The sequence below is a fragment of the Aspergillus eucalypticola genome (genome assembly GCF_003184535.1).
Source record: "Aspergillus eucalypticola CBS 122712 chromosome Unknown BO83scaffold_21, whole genome shotgun sequence".
In the NCBI taxonomy this organism is placed as follows: domain Eukaryota; kingdom Fungi; phylum Ascomycota; class Eurotiomycetes; order Eurotiales; family Aspergillaceae; genus Aspergillus; species Aspergillus eucalypticola.
Genome location: NW_020290295.1, coordinates 117,304 through 131,863, shown reverse-complemented (window position 1 = coordinate 131,863; position 14,560 = coordinate 117,304). Strand labels below are relative to the sequence as shown.

General features: G+C 52.4%; 9 protein-coding genes across 9 annotated transcripts; 3 read left to right on the top strand and 6 right to left on the bottom strand.

Annotated features, from left to right (window-relative positions):
• Window positions 1-37: 37 nt before the first annotated feature.
• BO83DRAFT_439295 (uncharacterized protein) lies at window positions 38-1,793 on the bottom strand. Its single transcript, XM_025536161.1, has 2 exons — window positions 1,364-1,793; window positions 38-1,317 (listed from the first exon to the last, which is right to left on the bottom strand). The coding sequence occupies exons 1-2, from the start codon at window positions 1,514-1,516 to the stop codon at window positions 256-258; spliced, it is 1,215 nt and encodes a 404-aa protein (XP_025385631.1). The 5' UTR covers window positions 1,517-1,793; the 3' UTR covers window positions 38-255.
• Window positions 1,794-1,976: 183 nt separating this feature from the next.
• Window positions 1,977-2,552, top strand: BO83DRAFT_93369 (uncharacterized protein). The gene has a single exon (XM_025537720.1). The coding sequence runs from the start codon at window positions 2,110-2,112 to the stop codon at window positions 2,410-2,412; it is 303 nt and encodes a 100-aa protein (XP_025385630.1). The 5' UTR covers window positions 1,977-2,109; the 3' UTR covers window positions 2,413-2,552.
• A 48-nt stretch (window positions 2,553-2,600) lies between these two features.
• Window positions 2,601-3,242, top strand: ura6 (uridylate kinase ura6; the record flags this gene model as incomplete). Its single annotated transcript, XM_025535452.1, has 1 exon — window positions 2,601-3,242. One exon carries the CDS (start codon window positions 2,601-2,603, stop codon window positions 3,240-3,242), a length of 642 nt encoding a protein of 213 aa, XP_025385629.1.
• A 272-nt stretch (window positions 3,243-3,514) lies between these two features.
• Window positions 3,515-5,577, bottom strand: BO83DRAFT_365537 (PCI domain protein; the record flags this gene model as incomplete). Its single annotated transcript, XM_025529675.1, has 2 exons — window positions 3,515-5,014; window positions 5,103-5,577. The coding sequence occupies 2 exons, from the start codon at window positions 5,575-5,577 to the stop codon at window positions 3,837-3,839; spliced, it is 1,653 nt and encodes a 550-aa protein (XP_025385628.1). The 3' UTR covers window positions 3,515-3,836.
• A 56-nt stretch (window positions 5,578-5,633) lies between these two features.
• On the bottom strand, window positions 5,634-7,081 carry BO83DRAFT_380346 (uncharacterized protein). Its single transcript, XM_025531730.1, has 3 exons — window positions 6,541-7,081; window positions 6,406-6,482; window positions 5,634-6,344 (listed from the first exon to the last, which is right to left on the bottom strand). The coding sequence occupies exons 1-3, from the start codon at window positions 6,626-6,628 to the stop codon at window positions 5,928-5,930; spliced, it is 582 nt and encodes a 193-aa protein (XP_025385627.1). The 5' UTR covers window positions 6,629-7,081; the 3' UTR covers window positions 5,634-5,927.
• Window positions 7,082-7,250: 169 nt separating this feature from the next.
• BO83DRAFT_380345 (uncharacterized protein) lies at window positions 7,251-8,152 on the bottom strand. The gene has a single exon (XM_025531729.1). It carries the CDS (start codon window positions 7,918-7,920, stop codon window positions 7,687-7,689), a length of 234 nt encoding a protein of 77 aa, XP_025385626.1. The 5' UTR covers window positions 7,921-8,152; the 3' UTR covers window positions 7,251-7,686.
• Window positions 8,153-8,459: 307 nt separating this feature from the next.
• Window positions 8,460-9,428, top strand: BO83DRAFT_93312 (PaaI family thioesterase). The gene has a single exon (XM_025537719.1). It carries the CDS (start codon window positions 8,590-8,592, stop codon window positions 9,319-9,321), a length of 732 nt encoding a protein of 243 aa, XP_025385625.1. The 5' UTR covers window positions 8,460-8,589; the 3' UTR covers window positions 9,322-9,428.
• Window positions 9,429-9,535: 107 nt separating this feature from the next.
• BO83DRAFT_429315 (thioesterase family protein) lies at window positions 9,536-10,664 on the bottom strand (the record flags this gene model as incomplete). The annotated part of the gene is made up of 2 exons (XM_025535451.1): window positions 9,536-10,482; window positions 10,547-10,664. 2 exons carry the CDS (start codon window positions 10,662-10,664, stop codon window positions 9,536-9,538), a joined length of 1,065 nt encoding a protein of 354 aa, XP_025385624.1.
• A 601-nt stretch (window positions 10,665-11,265) lies between these two features.
• BO83DRAFT_365532 (putative alpha,alpha-trehalose phosphate synthase subunit TPS3) lies at window positions 11,266-14,418 on the bottom strand. The gene is made up of 2 exons (XM_025529674.1): window positions 14,167-14,418; window positions 11,266-14,106 (listed from the first exon to the last, which is right to left on the bottom strand). The coding sequence occupies exons 1-2, from the start codon at window positions 14,187-14,189 to the stop codon at window positions 11,346-11,348; spliced, it is 2,784 nt and encodes a 927-aa protein (XP_025385623.1). The 5' UTR covers window positions 14,190-14,418; the 3' UTR covers window positions 11,266-11,345.
• Between the last annotated feature and the right edge of the window lie 142 nt (window positions 14,419-14,560).

The window sequence follows — 14,560 nt, the reverse complement described above, 5'->3', positions numbered from 1 at the left end:
AAGTCAACGGGAGTGGTATTTCCATTTTTGTTTTTCTGTTTAGGGTATTGAGAAAAGAAAACGTATCATAGAAACATATTGGGTTTATCCCATGAAACCATAAATGAGTAGTAACTCGAAGAAGGAAGAAGGAAGGAAGGAAGGAAAGAAAAAGAAACGAATATCAACGATCAATCCTCCCCCACCCTTCGAACATACCGGATTAGTCTTCATCTCCTCTATCAAACTGGCCAGGACATGAACGAAAGAGAGATATCAGTCATTTCCATCTACCCGCAATTCCATGAAAGAGCAACTTAACTCTCTAGCCAGTCGCTCATCCTCCCTGATCTGAAACGCCTCAGGCTTCATAAATCTTTTCTCGAGGGTTTTAGCCATATTCTTCAACTTCTGTACCCCAAATCTCGGCATATCGAGATTGATGGTCACGACGTCCAAGCCACCTTTACCTTTGTATTCCGCAAAGGCCATCATTGGCAATGACCATGTTTCGCCGATCTCGAGGCTCATGGGCCAGTCACGGATGCGGAAATAAATGTACAAGACTTGCAGTCCTGAGCAGCACCTCACCAAATTCTCACACGCCATTGTGAAAGCCCAGTCACTTCGGACCTTGTGGATACGATGCTCGGTTAAACTTGGTTCACTGTGCATTTCCTGGTTAATCTCGACGTGTCGAATGGCAGGCTGTACTTCCGAGGGGATGGTGTTAAAGAAGCGATTCATAGTCCTCGTCGAAGTAAAGACAAATTGGGTAGTGGAGTACAGCCACCAAAGGGTGTCGCAATAGATACTGCGACATGTAAAAACCAGTGCTATGGGCACAGGGAGTTGACTTTTCCGACAGGGGTCCTGGATTTGCTGTGTGATGGGATCGCGCGATCGAAGGGGGTTGTGATAAAGGCGGTAATACACTCTCTTTGGGTGTTTAGTCGGATCCTTCTCGCTTCTTCGTATGAGCTCGACACGGTGAGACTCAAATATATGGCCATATATTTGGTCTCGAAGTTCCGGTGGGAGCCGTTGGAATGGCGAGGGTGTATGAGCTACTGCTTTTCCTTCAGTCGAACCCGAAGATTGACGTTTGATGTTGAAATATGGAGCTGTAGACATTGTAGTAAGATGTCTAGAGTTTTGAATTCTAGTATTGGCTGGAAATTTCTTCCTGGATCTGCGGCCTCTGTAGTTGGAACGACTACGGCCGGGAGCTCCGTTACTGTTGTGTGCTCCCCATGATGGCTGAAAGTTGGCTGTATACATTTGTCCTCTAGAACGACCTCTCTGACTTTGGTAGATATGTGGTTGTCCTCCGCGGGACTGGGTGTGTTAGTGTGTGCATTGCATGTTGGGAAAGATCACTCACGTTCAAATGATGGTGCTGTTGACCTCGGGAGAAAGGCTGAGATTGTACAAGAGACTGTGTATGCAGAGCTGATTGAAAGTGACCTCTAGGTGCTCTAGGTGCTCTTGCATGTGCACGGTTGTTTCTTGGAGCTGGGGGGTGAGGATGGAGCATCTTGCTGGGGGAGACTGCACGAGCAGAGGGGAAGGGGGAAGAAGCTATGAGATGCCGAGAAGATTGGGGTGAAATGAGACAGCCAGAGGACAAAGGGATATAGTTGGAAGATGTGCAAGAATGATGCAATCGTTCACTTGATGAGATGCTGTAGATGTGTGTATTGAAGTAATGAATGTTGGCAAGAAGAGCTGTCAAGAGGTGAACATATAGTATCCTACTTGTCCATGACCTTTATTAGATGCCACAGTACGATGGATCAGATCATTCAAGTGACTGTACGTAGAATAAATGAGAGAGAGAGAGGAAGAAGATGAAGCTATACAATGGGGAAGTAAGTAACACCACTCTCAGATTGTATAGATCAGGCCATCCGCGCTAGTCCCAAAGTAGCGAATGCGAGATGAACTTCAACTTTCCTTTTCCTGCTTTTTCTTTTCCTCTCCTTCATCTGGGTTTTGACCTCTTCTGCGTTACTTCTTTGCAAGTCTTGCAGTTCAGTAGCTCAATCTGTATTGTCATTAATTCCCCTTCAGTCCTTCCCCCTAAATACTCTATCCTCATTCCCCCAAGTCCTCATCCCATCTCTTCCAATGTCTATCAAGTTACTACAGCGAGGAGCTACACTGCCGCCCGTGGTGGCCCCCCACCGACATCTCCGACTGTCTCTCCATCGCCCCTATTCGTCCTCTTCCTCCCTCTCTTCTTCCTCTTCCTCCTCTTCTCAATCCTCCAACAACCCTACCCAATACAGCCGCTCCAACTTCAAAGTCCTCCCCTTTGTTGCCCTCTTCGCTGTGGGCACCGGTTCCTACGTCTTACTCGTGAAATCCCGCACCGGCGTGCATAAACCCAAGCCCGGTTCCAACTGTATGTCCCTCTTCTCTGTACCTTGAACCCACACCAATTGCCCACCACCACCCCTCTTCTCCTCTCCAACAATAACAACTTCCCCTCCCTACCTACCTAACAAACAAACAAAACAAAACAAATAAATAACCACATAAACTAACCACCTCACCTCCCTTCCTCCCCAGAATCCGATTCCACAAAACCAACCATCACCACCACCACCACCACCAAAATGACCACCCAACCCCGCTTCTCCCCCACCGACATCACCGTGGTCTTCATCCTCGGCGGTCCCGGCAGCGGCAAAGGCACACAATCCAGCAACCTAGTCCGCGACTACGGCTTCACTCACCTGAGCGCCGGCGACCTCCTGCGCGCCGAGCAAGTCCGCGAAGGCAGCCAATACGGCGATCTCATCAAGACCTACATCCGCGAGGGCAAGATCGTGCCCATGGAAATCACCGTCGCATTGCTGTCCAACGCCATGGCCGACGCCCTGGCCTCCGGCAAGAAACAACAGCAAGAAGGTGGCCCCAAGCCCCGCTTCCTCATTGATGGATTCCCCCGCAAGCTCGACCAGGCCGTGTTCTTCGAGGATACGGTGTGTCCGTCGGAGATGACCCTGTTCTTGGATTGTCCTGAGGAGGTCATGGAGACGAGGTTGTTGAAGCGTGGAGAGACCTCCGGTAGGGATGATGATAATGCGGAGAGTATCCGGAAGAGATTCCGTACGTTCGTCGAGACTAGTATGCCTGTTGTCGAGGCGTTCGAGGAGCAAAATAAGGTGGTTTCGGTGACGGCAACGGGATCGGTTGATGAGGTGTATGAGCGCATTCGCGAGGGATTTAAGAGTAAGGGCATTAATCCTTTGTAAGGTTGGTTTTTTCTGGGTTCTGAAAATATTATAACGAGTGTTTGGTTGGGCGTGGGTGGTACATAGATGGATAGATGGTCGGTAGATACGTGAGAGCCACATTGATGAATAGTACATTCAACTACATCATGATCCTAGTAGTAACTATATATATATATATATATATATATGCTTATATTCCGAGTAATTTACCCTTGTTGCAACACCCCAAATAATTGGTCTATGTATGTATAAAGTAGTACTTGGGAATATACAAAAAAACTCAGTTACACACTCGGCATAACTCGTATCATTGTCTGTCAGGCTTTCCCCCCACCTTCTCATGATGAAATGTGGATATAAACCTGTCTAGAATCCAATAGCTACCATGATAAATAAAAAAGAGAAATAAAAGGAAAATTGAGCCCGTGAGATGGAAATAAAGGGAAAATGGGGATAAAAAAAAGTGTAGACACAGCAGAACATTAACATAGAATAAACACCTTCCAAGCCCACAACTCACAACAACACACAGAAAACTTTTTATTCATTCATCCCAATGTGTATGCTTCTCTGTGTATCAATCAATCATTCAACCAAACGGTCATCAGTCCTTTACTCCACGGCAACGGCCTCCGGGGCAGCGGCGGGTGCCGCAGGTGCTTGCTGCTGCTGTTGCTGTTGCTGCTGGTTGTTGTTGTTGTTGTTGTTGTGACGGCGACGGTCACCACCCTTCTTGTCGTTACCCTTGCCCTGGGCAGCCTCCTCGGCAGCCTGGGCCGCCTGCAGCCCCTCGCGAACAAACCGCTCCCGCTCGCTGCGAACAACACCCAGCACGTTCTCCAGGCTGCGGCGCCAGACCATCAGGCGACCCTGCACCTCGGCCCACTGCTTCTCGCCAAAGACACGGTAGGTGGCCCGGTGGACCAGGAACTCGGAGCGCAGCTGAGACAGCTTACCCTCGACGAGGCCAGCACGGATGGTGTCAATAACCCACTTCTCGACGTCGGTGGGCTCCACGCGGAGGGCCGTAGCGATCGTGGCGTAGGGGAGGGAGCGGGACGGGGTGGAAGCAGCCAGGGAGGCCAGAGTGAGCAGGCGCATCTTGTTCTGCAGGGCCTCGCCGGCCTCAGCCAGAACGCCGCCGGAGATGCTGGCCAGAGGGGTAGCGGAGATAAAGGCCTCGTAGGCGTCGAGGGTGTCGGCGGTGAAGATCTCGAGCAGCTCAAAGAGGGTGCTGTCGCTGGACCGAAGGGCCTGGACAGCGTCGGAGGCAGTCAGGGGGGTGAAGTCGAAGACAGCTGGGTGGGTGAGAGCGGAGGTCAGGGCGCGGACAGCGAGATCGCGGGCCTCGGGGGCGCTGGCGTTGGCGGCAGGAATGGTCTGCAGGGCCTGGACGACGTGGGTTTGAGCCAACTCGGGGTCACCAGAGGCCTGGGCGGCATCGGCAATGGCGAGGTGCAGGCGCTGGGCCTCGTCGGCGTCCAGCTCCCAGGCGGCGAGCCAGCTGGGCAGCTGAGCGACCAGCTGGGACTTGAGGGCGTCAAAGGCAATGGACGAGCTGGACTGACGGATGACGGCGACGGTAGCCAGGAGAACATGGTAGCGGCTGGAGTCGGAGGGAGCAAGAGTGTTGAAGATGGTGGACAGGATGGAGATGGCCAAGGAGGGGCCGAACTGAGGGGAGGAGGAGATGGGTTTGGCGAGGTAGGTACAGATGCGGGACAAAAACATATCCGGGTCGGAGGCCTGGTGAACAAGGTGGACAAGAAGGTTGTAGGCGGAGATGATCTCTGTATAATATAATTCATTTCGTCGTCGTCCGTCAGTCTCTGGATCCACGTCTCGTGTATAGAGGGGTGTTCTATCGATAATACGTACCCTTCTCGGGGGCGCTGTTCAGGACAACGGCCGCGGAGACCAACTTCTTGAGGACCTCATCGCGCTGCTTGCGGTCGGGCTCTGCTTCGGACTGTTCCTGCTCACGAAGGGGCTGCAGAAGCGGGGAAATCTCGGACTGGAGGCTGCTGGAGGCCTCGGACTTGCGCAGGGCGTCGATGTACTGGGCGAACTCGTCGGCGAGCTCGGTGAAAGAACCCTCGATGAGGAGGGTGGTGGAGGGGCGGGCATGATGGGATGGGAGGTGGTGAGAAAAGGGTGAGGGGAGGAAAAGGGAGGGAAAGAAATCAAAGAAAGAGGGAAGGGAAAGAGGGAAAGAAGCGAGAAGAGGCTTTGGGGATTGATCGAATCGACTTGGTGTTGCGAGACTGACTCTGTGGAAGGGATTTGGGCGGTGGAGAAAATTCAGTGTGGGAAAAACTCTTGGCGCCGCTGCATCGGGTGATCGTCTCGACATTTACTACGGAGTTACTATTATTATTGTTCATTTACTCCAAAAGTTTTAACAACAATCACAACTTTTTTTTTTTCTGGTTTCATTCCATACTAATCAACTCAGTACTCAATCTGCAATTATTACAAGAATAACTCCCAGGCGCGCTTGGGGGAATCGTACGAGAATAAAATAAAAAGAACCATCAAGTCGTAGAACATGCAACTGCAACTGGGATCCTCCTTCTTTTCCCCGGCCATCATTACAACATCTTCCCCATTCTCATTACAACACGGCCAATTGCGACCCCAATGTGATTATTACATCCAGCAATAACAGTACTCCCCATCTCTCCTTCACCCAAGACTGATCATTTACAGAATCAGGCGCAAACCAACGAACAGCACGGTCGCCAACAGGCCCGTGGCATGCTCCTGAGCCAGACGCATCGCCGCGTTGGCAGTGGTCGAAGACGAGCTGCTGCTGGTGGTGGTGGTAGAGGCGCTCGATCCACTGCTACCCGAACCAGTGCTGCTGGACGAGCCGGTGGACGTGGTCAGAGAGGCGGCCGTCGTGGTGGTCGAAGAGGTAGTGCTTGAGGCCGACGCATTCAACGTGCCACAGTCCTCTTCTCGCGTCTCCTGGCACTGTTCCTGCTCATCGAGGGAGGACGAGTCCTCAATGCACTGAGCGTAGACGGCCTCGCAGACAAAGAAGGGGATGGTCTGAGTGTACTCCGCGACATCGGCAGTGGAGCCATTGGAGCAGACACAAGAGAAGTCCAGGGTGCTCTGTCAAACTGGTTAGCAGGTGCAAGGGTACAAAAGCGCCGAGAGTGATGGTGCCACCTACCGGATCACACGAGTTGCTCGTAGCAACACCTCCGCAGATTTCAGGGCAAGAGTTGCGCTCAGCAGTGCACCAGGAGTCTAGAGGGCAGTAGTCAGTAAATGAGTGCTGGTCATGCATCCACCAGAAGGGTCTTACTTCGCTCCGACAAGCTGATGGCGGTGATGTTGAAGTCGCTGGGAAGAGTGTAGTTGCTGGACGCGGTAGCCGCGACAGCCAGAGACATCAAGACGAGAGGAAGCATGGCGAAAGAGCTACTGCCGGTAGAGCTGAGCTGGAAATGCAGGAAGTAAGATAGATTGTTGGGTGAGGTATGAGATGTTGATCTGGGATTGGATAGTCTGGCAATGAGATAAAAGAGGCAGGCAATCAATAAATGGATGGAATGGGAGAGAGAGAAGGGAGGAAGGGAGACCAGGAGGAGAGAAGAAGAAGAGGCAGCAGAAGAATGGAAGAGGAGAAGAGAAGAGAAGCGAAGAAGAGGAAGCGACGGAGGGAAGAAAGAAGAAAGCCGGCGATAAGAGGACAAAACGGGAAGGGGCAGCAAAAACAAGACAGGAATTCCGGCTGTTTATTTATTTTAGTCTATTTTATTTTATTCGAGCAGAAGATTCTTGCTTCCGGGACGTGAATGAGAACCAGTGGAGGGGAGTGATTGGATGCGTTTAAACTAGCAAAGTAGTATAGCTAAAGGAATTAGATAGATACTGCTGCTAGCTGGACTAAGTACGACTAAGTACTGACTGGGTCTGCAGGAGGAGAGACGGTGCCGGAATCCTGATCATAATAATTATCATAATAAGAAACAATAGTATGATGATACTCAGACTAATAGATAACATCCATACGTCGTGTGTTTCAATTCGAAAGCAAATTGAAAAAGAGTCGATAATCATCTCTGACTGTTTCTCAGACTTTCCCCCTCATTTCTGGCTCCAATTTCCCGTTCCTTGTTTTGGTGCAGCAACGGACTCATGATTTGGCCGGCGATTTGTTTGTTGCCCTACGCGAGGGATACTAATTAACCCTCGAGGAGGAAGTCGCAGACTTGCAGATGCCCTGTCTGGTTTCCATTGGTCCACCTGCAAGAGAGACAAACTCCTCTCCAAGACATACTCAGTACTCACCACAGAGACAAGAGAGACACCAGTAGAAAAGAAAAAGGCCAAGGAAACAAAAAATTTGGAGAATTGAAGAATTTTCTACCCATTTGTCGCTGCCTGGAATGTGCAACAATTCTCCAAAATTTTTTTTATTTTTTTTTATTTTCACTTCTAATGTCTTTCAATTTTTCCCCTCTTTTTTTTTCCCTGAATGGAATGGCATAAGAGAATGCTGGCGGCTGGTTGATCCGGGATATTCGGTGTGAGCGAGTCCCCTCTTGGGGCCTCTCCTCTTTGTTATCGATTCATCCCCGGTAGCGCCGTGAGCTAAAGTGACCGGCGCAACAGATGAGTGGCTGCAGAACTGGAGCCCAAAAACTAGTCGAGCGTTAGTCGCGACGGGCGTCCATGGCATACGTAGCTCGGGCTTCAGGTGGTTTCCAAATGTTTATCCAGCCAGTCAACTCGGCAGAAGGGAAGCAAGCAGTCTACCGGAGTAGTCAATTCTGTCCGGTGTGTCAGAGGAATGGTGTTGATGGGATGATATTAATAGTTATCATCAGACAGCTACTAGCAAATAATTGGGCGTGGCGACGGAGATATGTTCAGCCAAATATGAAGTCGAATAAATAGATAGCGGTCTTACTGTATAGAAAAGAAGTGAGCAATCCTGAATGAAAATGATTAGGATTTACTCCGCTTTGCTTTTGCCGAATTCAAGGCTGGGCACATGATATCCATCAAAACAGTCATACCCCAATCCGGCAAGGTCCTTCCGGTATCCCAGTAGTAACCGGTTCAGTACCGTCCGAGACAGACGTTCTTTACCAGGAACCATACCAACCTGAGTAAATTGACGGTATTGTACCTTGCGCAAAAGCTGCAACAATGTGATTCCGCCGAGTTATCCCTCGGCTGATCTCCTCCACTCATTCCTTCCATACAGACTATTGCTTCCGTTCCCCTCATCCCTCTCTTTTACTCTGAAACATCATATCATCTATCTCAATTCGACACCTCACACAACCACACCACCTCCTATCCCTCTAATTCCACATCAATTCATACATTACCACTTGTGAATATGTCCTCTTCAATCCTCGACACCCCCGACCCCGCCTCCTTATCCCCCTTCCTCAATGCCACCTCCCCATCTCTCCGATCTCTCCTCCACCACCCAGACTACCTCCCCGTCCGCACCTATTCGCGCATTCCTAAACCCTCCACCGGCGAGGATGGCTACTTCGCCAACACCTTAGCCACCGCCCGCACTATCCCCCACGTCCTGACACTCCGTCGACGTCCGCACCTCCTCTCTCTTCTCCCCAACTCCCCGCCCACCTGGCCCGCTCCCACCGGCGCCCCGACTCCAATTGAAGACCCCGATTTGATCCTCATCCTCGACATTGCTGCCCCCGGTGTCTCGGGCCATCCGTCAACTGCTCATGGCGGAGTCCTGGCTACGTCCCTCGACGAGGCCATGTCCTATGCTGTGGCACTGTATGCGCCGGAGACGGGCCCGAAGCTGGTAGAGGACGAGCAGCCGGATGGCCCGCATGTCCCGCCTACGCCGCGCGGAATGCTCTATACTGCCCAATTGGACATCCGCTACAAGAGTCCCGTTGCTGCGCCGGGGTATCTGGTCGTTCGGACTAAGGTCCTCGCTCGTGTGGGTCGCAAGTTCTGGGTGCGCGCACAGGCCTTCCAGCCGCAGGATACAGAAGGTGCCGTTACCTCTCCCCAGGCGGAGGGAGAACCAATGCGTCTTACCACGGATGCGATGGCATTCTGGATGCAGACGGGACCGTCGCTCTAAGTCCTACTTTTCTTTTTGCTGTTTGTTCTATAGATCAAGATTCTATTACCCGTGTATATGGTATATGTACATATTGCATCGACGGTAGATAGAGCCAGTCGTTCGGAGATAGAAAGATAGAGAGAAAGAAAGGAACAGGGTCGAGGATGATGATGATGAGCCAGAAACAAGGGTGGAAGGAAAGGGGGGGAAAAAAAAAAAGAAAGCGAAGCATCTACAACTTCGCACGAGACCCGATATTGCGACTGGCACTCAACACCAAGCCCACCTGCGTACTCAACGCCACCACATCCCCCTTATCATCCACCACCGTGACATCCAAATCCGTGCGTCCATCCCGCACCTTCTTCGTATACACCCGACTATACAACCACTCGACCCCTTCCTCCGGCAACCTCTTCTTCAGATCAATATTCAACGTGACCGTGGGAAACCAAAACAACCCCTTCCCACCCCCGACCGCCGCCTCCTCCGCCGCATCATCAAAGCCAGCCAACGCCGCAGGAAACATATCCGTCAAATACACCAGCGCCTCATTAGTCCACCGCGCATTCACATCCCCCGCAGGCCGGAATCTCACCCACTGCTCCACATTCATCTTCCTCTGCTTCCTCTCCTCCTCACTAAGCTGAACAGGCACATAGAACTCCGTCTGCCCCGTCGCCTTCCGGAACCCCGAATGCTCCGGTATAAGCTTCCCCCACGCCCCATCACGCCCTGTCCTTCCTAACGTCCCGAAGTTCACCGACCCATCTCCATTCGATCCAGCCGCCGGCGCAGGACTGCTAACCTTCCACCCAGTCGTAACACTAAGTCCCTCTTCAGCGTCCGCGGGACTAACGGTAATGTATCCTGCCACCTTGACTTCGAGGTCCTCGTCATCCTCACCGTTCTTCCCTTCCGTAGTAGACGACTGCGATTGCTTCCGCTTGCCGCTATCAGGCTTCTGGAGCAGCATCACATGTAGAGTGCTCGTCCGCCGTCCCAGCTTCGTATCCTCGACTTTCAGCACGGCGGGACCTGCCGCTGTGCGGCGGAGGAAGGCTAGTTGCATGGAGATCGGGGTCGCGGGACTGTTCTTGTAGAGATCTGGGTGGGTGTGCGCGAAGTGCACGAGGGCGAGACGGTACAGGACGGAGGTAGTGTAGCCGCCGTGGGGGACTGTAGTAGACAGTGAGTATGCGATATATGGAACAGGGAGGCAAGGTGTATGTATATATCCTACCTGCTCCGATGCACCATTCTTTGCGAAGATGGGCTGAGTAGCGGTGCGAGCTGAGGGGAGTTACTTTGATCGCGGACTCGAAGGCCGGGCCGTGGGCTGGAGGAGGAGGGGGAGACATTATCGGTATGTACGTCGGTCTTTTATGTAGGAAGGAAGGTGGTGTGGTATATGTATGTGTAGGTATTAGAGGGAGTCTCTGGTCAGTATGTTCTATCCATGGAAGAAAAGGAGAGACCGAAAGTTGAGAGATGAAAATCTAGTTATCTGTTTATCTTGCTGTTCTATCTAAAACAAAAATAGATACCGAGGGAGACCAGGTCCGAAGCGGGAAAATGCCTCGGTTGAATCTTCCAGTTGGCGGATTACTAACCCGTCACAAGATTTAGTTTACTAACTAGTTCTCTATTGATTGTTACTGTGTAGATCACTATCAGGGACATGGTCCACGGCTTCATATTAGACTATGTGGTTTGAAGATTCTGCGTGTATTATGGCCTCGTCTATGTGACCCCCTTGAACTCCCGCAGCTGCTCTCTCTCCCTCTCATTCTATATTTCTTTTCAACACCCCCCGAATACATTGAAATCCAGCCCGCACGCCTGTCTGCTTGTTCTTGCTTTTGTAATTGGAGATGTTCAAATAACAGTGTACTCATATGTACCCATTTCATGCAACGCAAGTCCATCATGTACGCTTCAAGTCATGTACTCGTAGATATGCTCATTTCGCATCGTTCATCTCTTCATGGCCCACTTCGGGTTGCCGCCAGCTTCTCCAGACACGACAAGACTCCTATCCATCAACATGCAGTTAGCATCCTTCCACTCATTACAGTCATAGGGAAAATCTTACCAGTCACTCCTTGTGTCAGAGTCGCCTTTGCCTCTGTACTACGAGATCCGAGCGTCACCGTCATGGCGTAGTTGACTGCCCGCGCATTGTCCAGCTTGTTCGCCCACCGGAACACCGATTCGTCATCGCGACCATCTCCGATTGCCAGCAGGAAATCCGGCCGCGGCACATTCTCGTCCCGTTGGCTCTGTTTGAGACATGACCGCCATGCCACTTCCGCTGCCGACGCCTTGTTGATGCCCGCCGGCTCCACCACCAGCGCACGCTCCACGGGCACTGCATGCACCCCTTGACTCAAACAGGCATCATTAATGTGGCCCGCACACTCCGACGCCAGCCGCGACGCTGCCACCTGGTCCTCCGCCGACTCGTAGTGGAACATCAGCGAGCAGTGCCGCTGTTCCACCCAGCTGCCTTCTGCGCGTTCCTGGTAGTACTCCAAGATATGTGACACTGCCGCCTTCCACGCGTCCGTCTGAACTTTGTCCGTCAGCTTCAGCCAGGTCTCCGAGTTGGGCTCGCGCACGAAGCACCCGTTCTCGGCGATCAGACCCAGGTTGGTGACCAGCCGGAACAGCCGCTCCATCTCCTCAGGCATGCGGGCGCTCATAACATACACCACGTTCCGCGGATCCTCGGTTAGTTCGGCCAGCGTCGTGATTGCACGCTGCGGCGTCGTCACGATGATACTCTTTGGTGAGCCCCAGGAGGCGAGTGTGCCTTCATAGTCCACGATGATCAGCCGGCGCGACGACCGATGATACATTTCCTCCAACTTGTTTGTCTGGAGCCGAGGCACGGCCATGATTTCCCGGGATGACTGCTCGTTCCAGACCCGGCTCAACGTCTCACTGAATGACTTGACCCAGTTGTGGGTGGAGTTCTGCAGCACTGCCTGATGCATCTTCGTCCACACTTCCTGGCGCTCTTGCTCATCCCTCGACAAGGCGGTATGGATGGCTTCCGCACATTGACGGTAGTCCCAGGGGTTGACCAGAAGGGCATGGTCGCCAAACACAGACGCGCTGCCAGTGAACTCGCTCAGTATCAGGGATCCGTACTTTTTGTTGCCCCATTTACCGTCCTGACAGTAGACGAACTCATGGCTGGTCAAGTTCATTCCTTCACGCAAGCTGGTGATAATCAAGGCGTCTGCCACGGAAATCAAGGCAAGATATTGTGGAAAAGCCAGATCCTGTTTCAAGAAGACCAATGGCTGATGCGCAAGCGTGGAGTGAGTGGAGTTGATCCGCATCGCGATATCGGAAATGGTTGCTTCCAGCTCGGGCTGCTCGGTGGTGCTGGTCGCCACCTGGATCAACACCACCTGGTCTCGCCATTCGGGATACGTGTTGAGGAAGAGTTCGTAGCTCAGCAGTTTCTGCCGAATTCCGCGTACCTGATCGATCTTGTCTCGCGACACGATGAGTCGCTTGCCCTCGTAACGCTCCGAAATGGTCTTAATCCATCGTTCCACGTCTGCGGCCTGCCGGCGTTGATCCCATGAAGTCGGGTCAATGCCAATCGAGAACTTGCTCACGTTGACAAAACGATCCTCCAACTGCAGTCCATCATTGGTGGCCTCCACATTGAGGATGCGGCTGCACGTCTGGAGGAAGTGCCGACAATACTCATCCGTCTGGAATCCGACTAAATTAGCACCCAGCATTCCCTCGAGAAGCTCCTTGCGAGGTGCCAGGCACCGGAACACTTCCGACGATGGGAAGGCAATGTGGAGGAAAAAGCCAATCTGGGCATCGGGAAGCAGTTTCCGCAGCATGGCCGGGACCAGCAGCAGGTGGTAATCCTGCACCCAGATGGAATCACCACGCTTCCAGTTCTTTGCGATGCGTTCGGCAAAGGCTTGGTTTGTTTTGACGTAGTAGATCCAGGAATGATCCTCGTAGGCCTTGCTCTTGGGGTTGTCCGGAATCTGATAATGGAACACGGGCCAGAGGATCGTCTTGCAGAAGTGTGTGTAGTGGCCATCAAAGTCACCGTCACTGACGTAAACGGTCACGGAGCCGTACTCATCTTCGAGCTTCTCGGCGATGGCCTCCTTGGTGTGCTCCGGCAGCGCATCAGTGGGCATTCCCAGCGTACCCACCCAGACCTTGTCTTCCAGCTGCCCGGCGTCCGTGGCCGATCGCACGGCGTTGCGCAAGCCTCCATTGCCCTGCTCGGCCGTTTCGATCGTCCAATCGGCGTATGAGAACGAGCTTTTGCGGCTGTGGTCCGCCCAGCTGTCCCGGATATGCGAGGTTGGCGTCTTCGGGACAGATCGCGGCTTCTCTTTGGGCGCTTCTGTCCCTGAAGGTCTGATTTCTTGATGCTTGAGAATCGAGGGCGAGGCCGGGAATGCCGCTCGCGGGCGAGGTTGGTTCAGGGCCAAGGTGGAACCCCAGGCTGGGGAGTGAGCTTCGCTCTCCGTCAACAAGGCCACATCGCCGTCGGTCTTGGGAAAAGGAAATCCGGTGTGCTCTTGTTCCGCCTTGGAAAGATCTGTGGAGAAAATGCATTCATGTTCAGTAGTGGCACCAGGTGTAAGGCCGACCTGGGGCGCTCCATTGTTCCTCTCGAACAAGCTCAGAGTCGCGTTCGGGTTAGGAGTAGGATTCTCGGCGGGATTGGTTGGTTGAGGGCTCGTCCCCTCCGCCGGACGAATCTCGGGTTCATTCTGATGGAAATTAACCGTGTAGGGTAGGAAACTGAACCGCACGCCGGTCAGAGAGGACCCTAAGAGTTGTGTACAGTGGGTAATCACTTACAGTGAGGCGATGTAGATAGTCATGTTGACAGCGGGGTAGCTGGGACCCCGGGACGAGTCAAACCCAGTAACCGAAAGAGAAGAGGGAGTAGAAGACGAGGGCGAGATGTAGAGAAGACTGACAATTAACCTACGACTTAGAGGCAGATCGCGACGGGACAACGGGAAGAAGAGGAAGGGATGGACAGGGAGGAAACGGGGGGAGAGAAGATGGAAGAAGGTGAATGGAAGAACAAAAAAGTGCAAGTTCTCATGGCTACGTCATGTGCTGGTGAAAGGAAAAGCAAAGCAAGCCAGCGGGACCTTTTTTTGTTTGATTCTGGTTCCAAGTTGACACCATTCTTAGGTAATTCTCTCCCTTTCCATCAGACGATTCTCCTGTCTACCAGAATTAT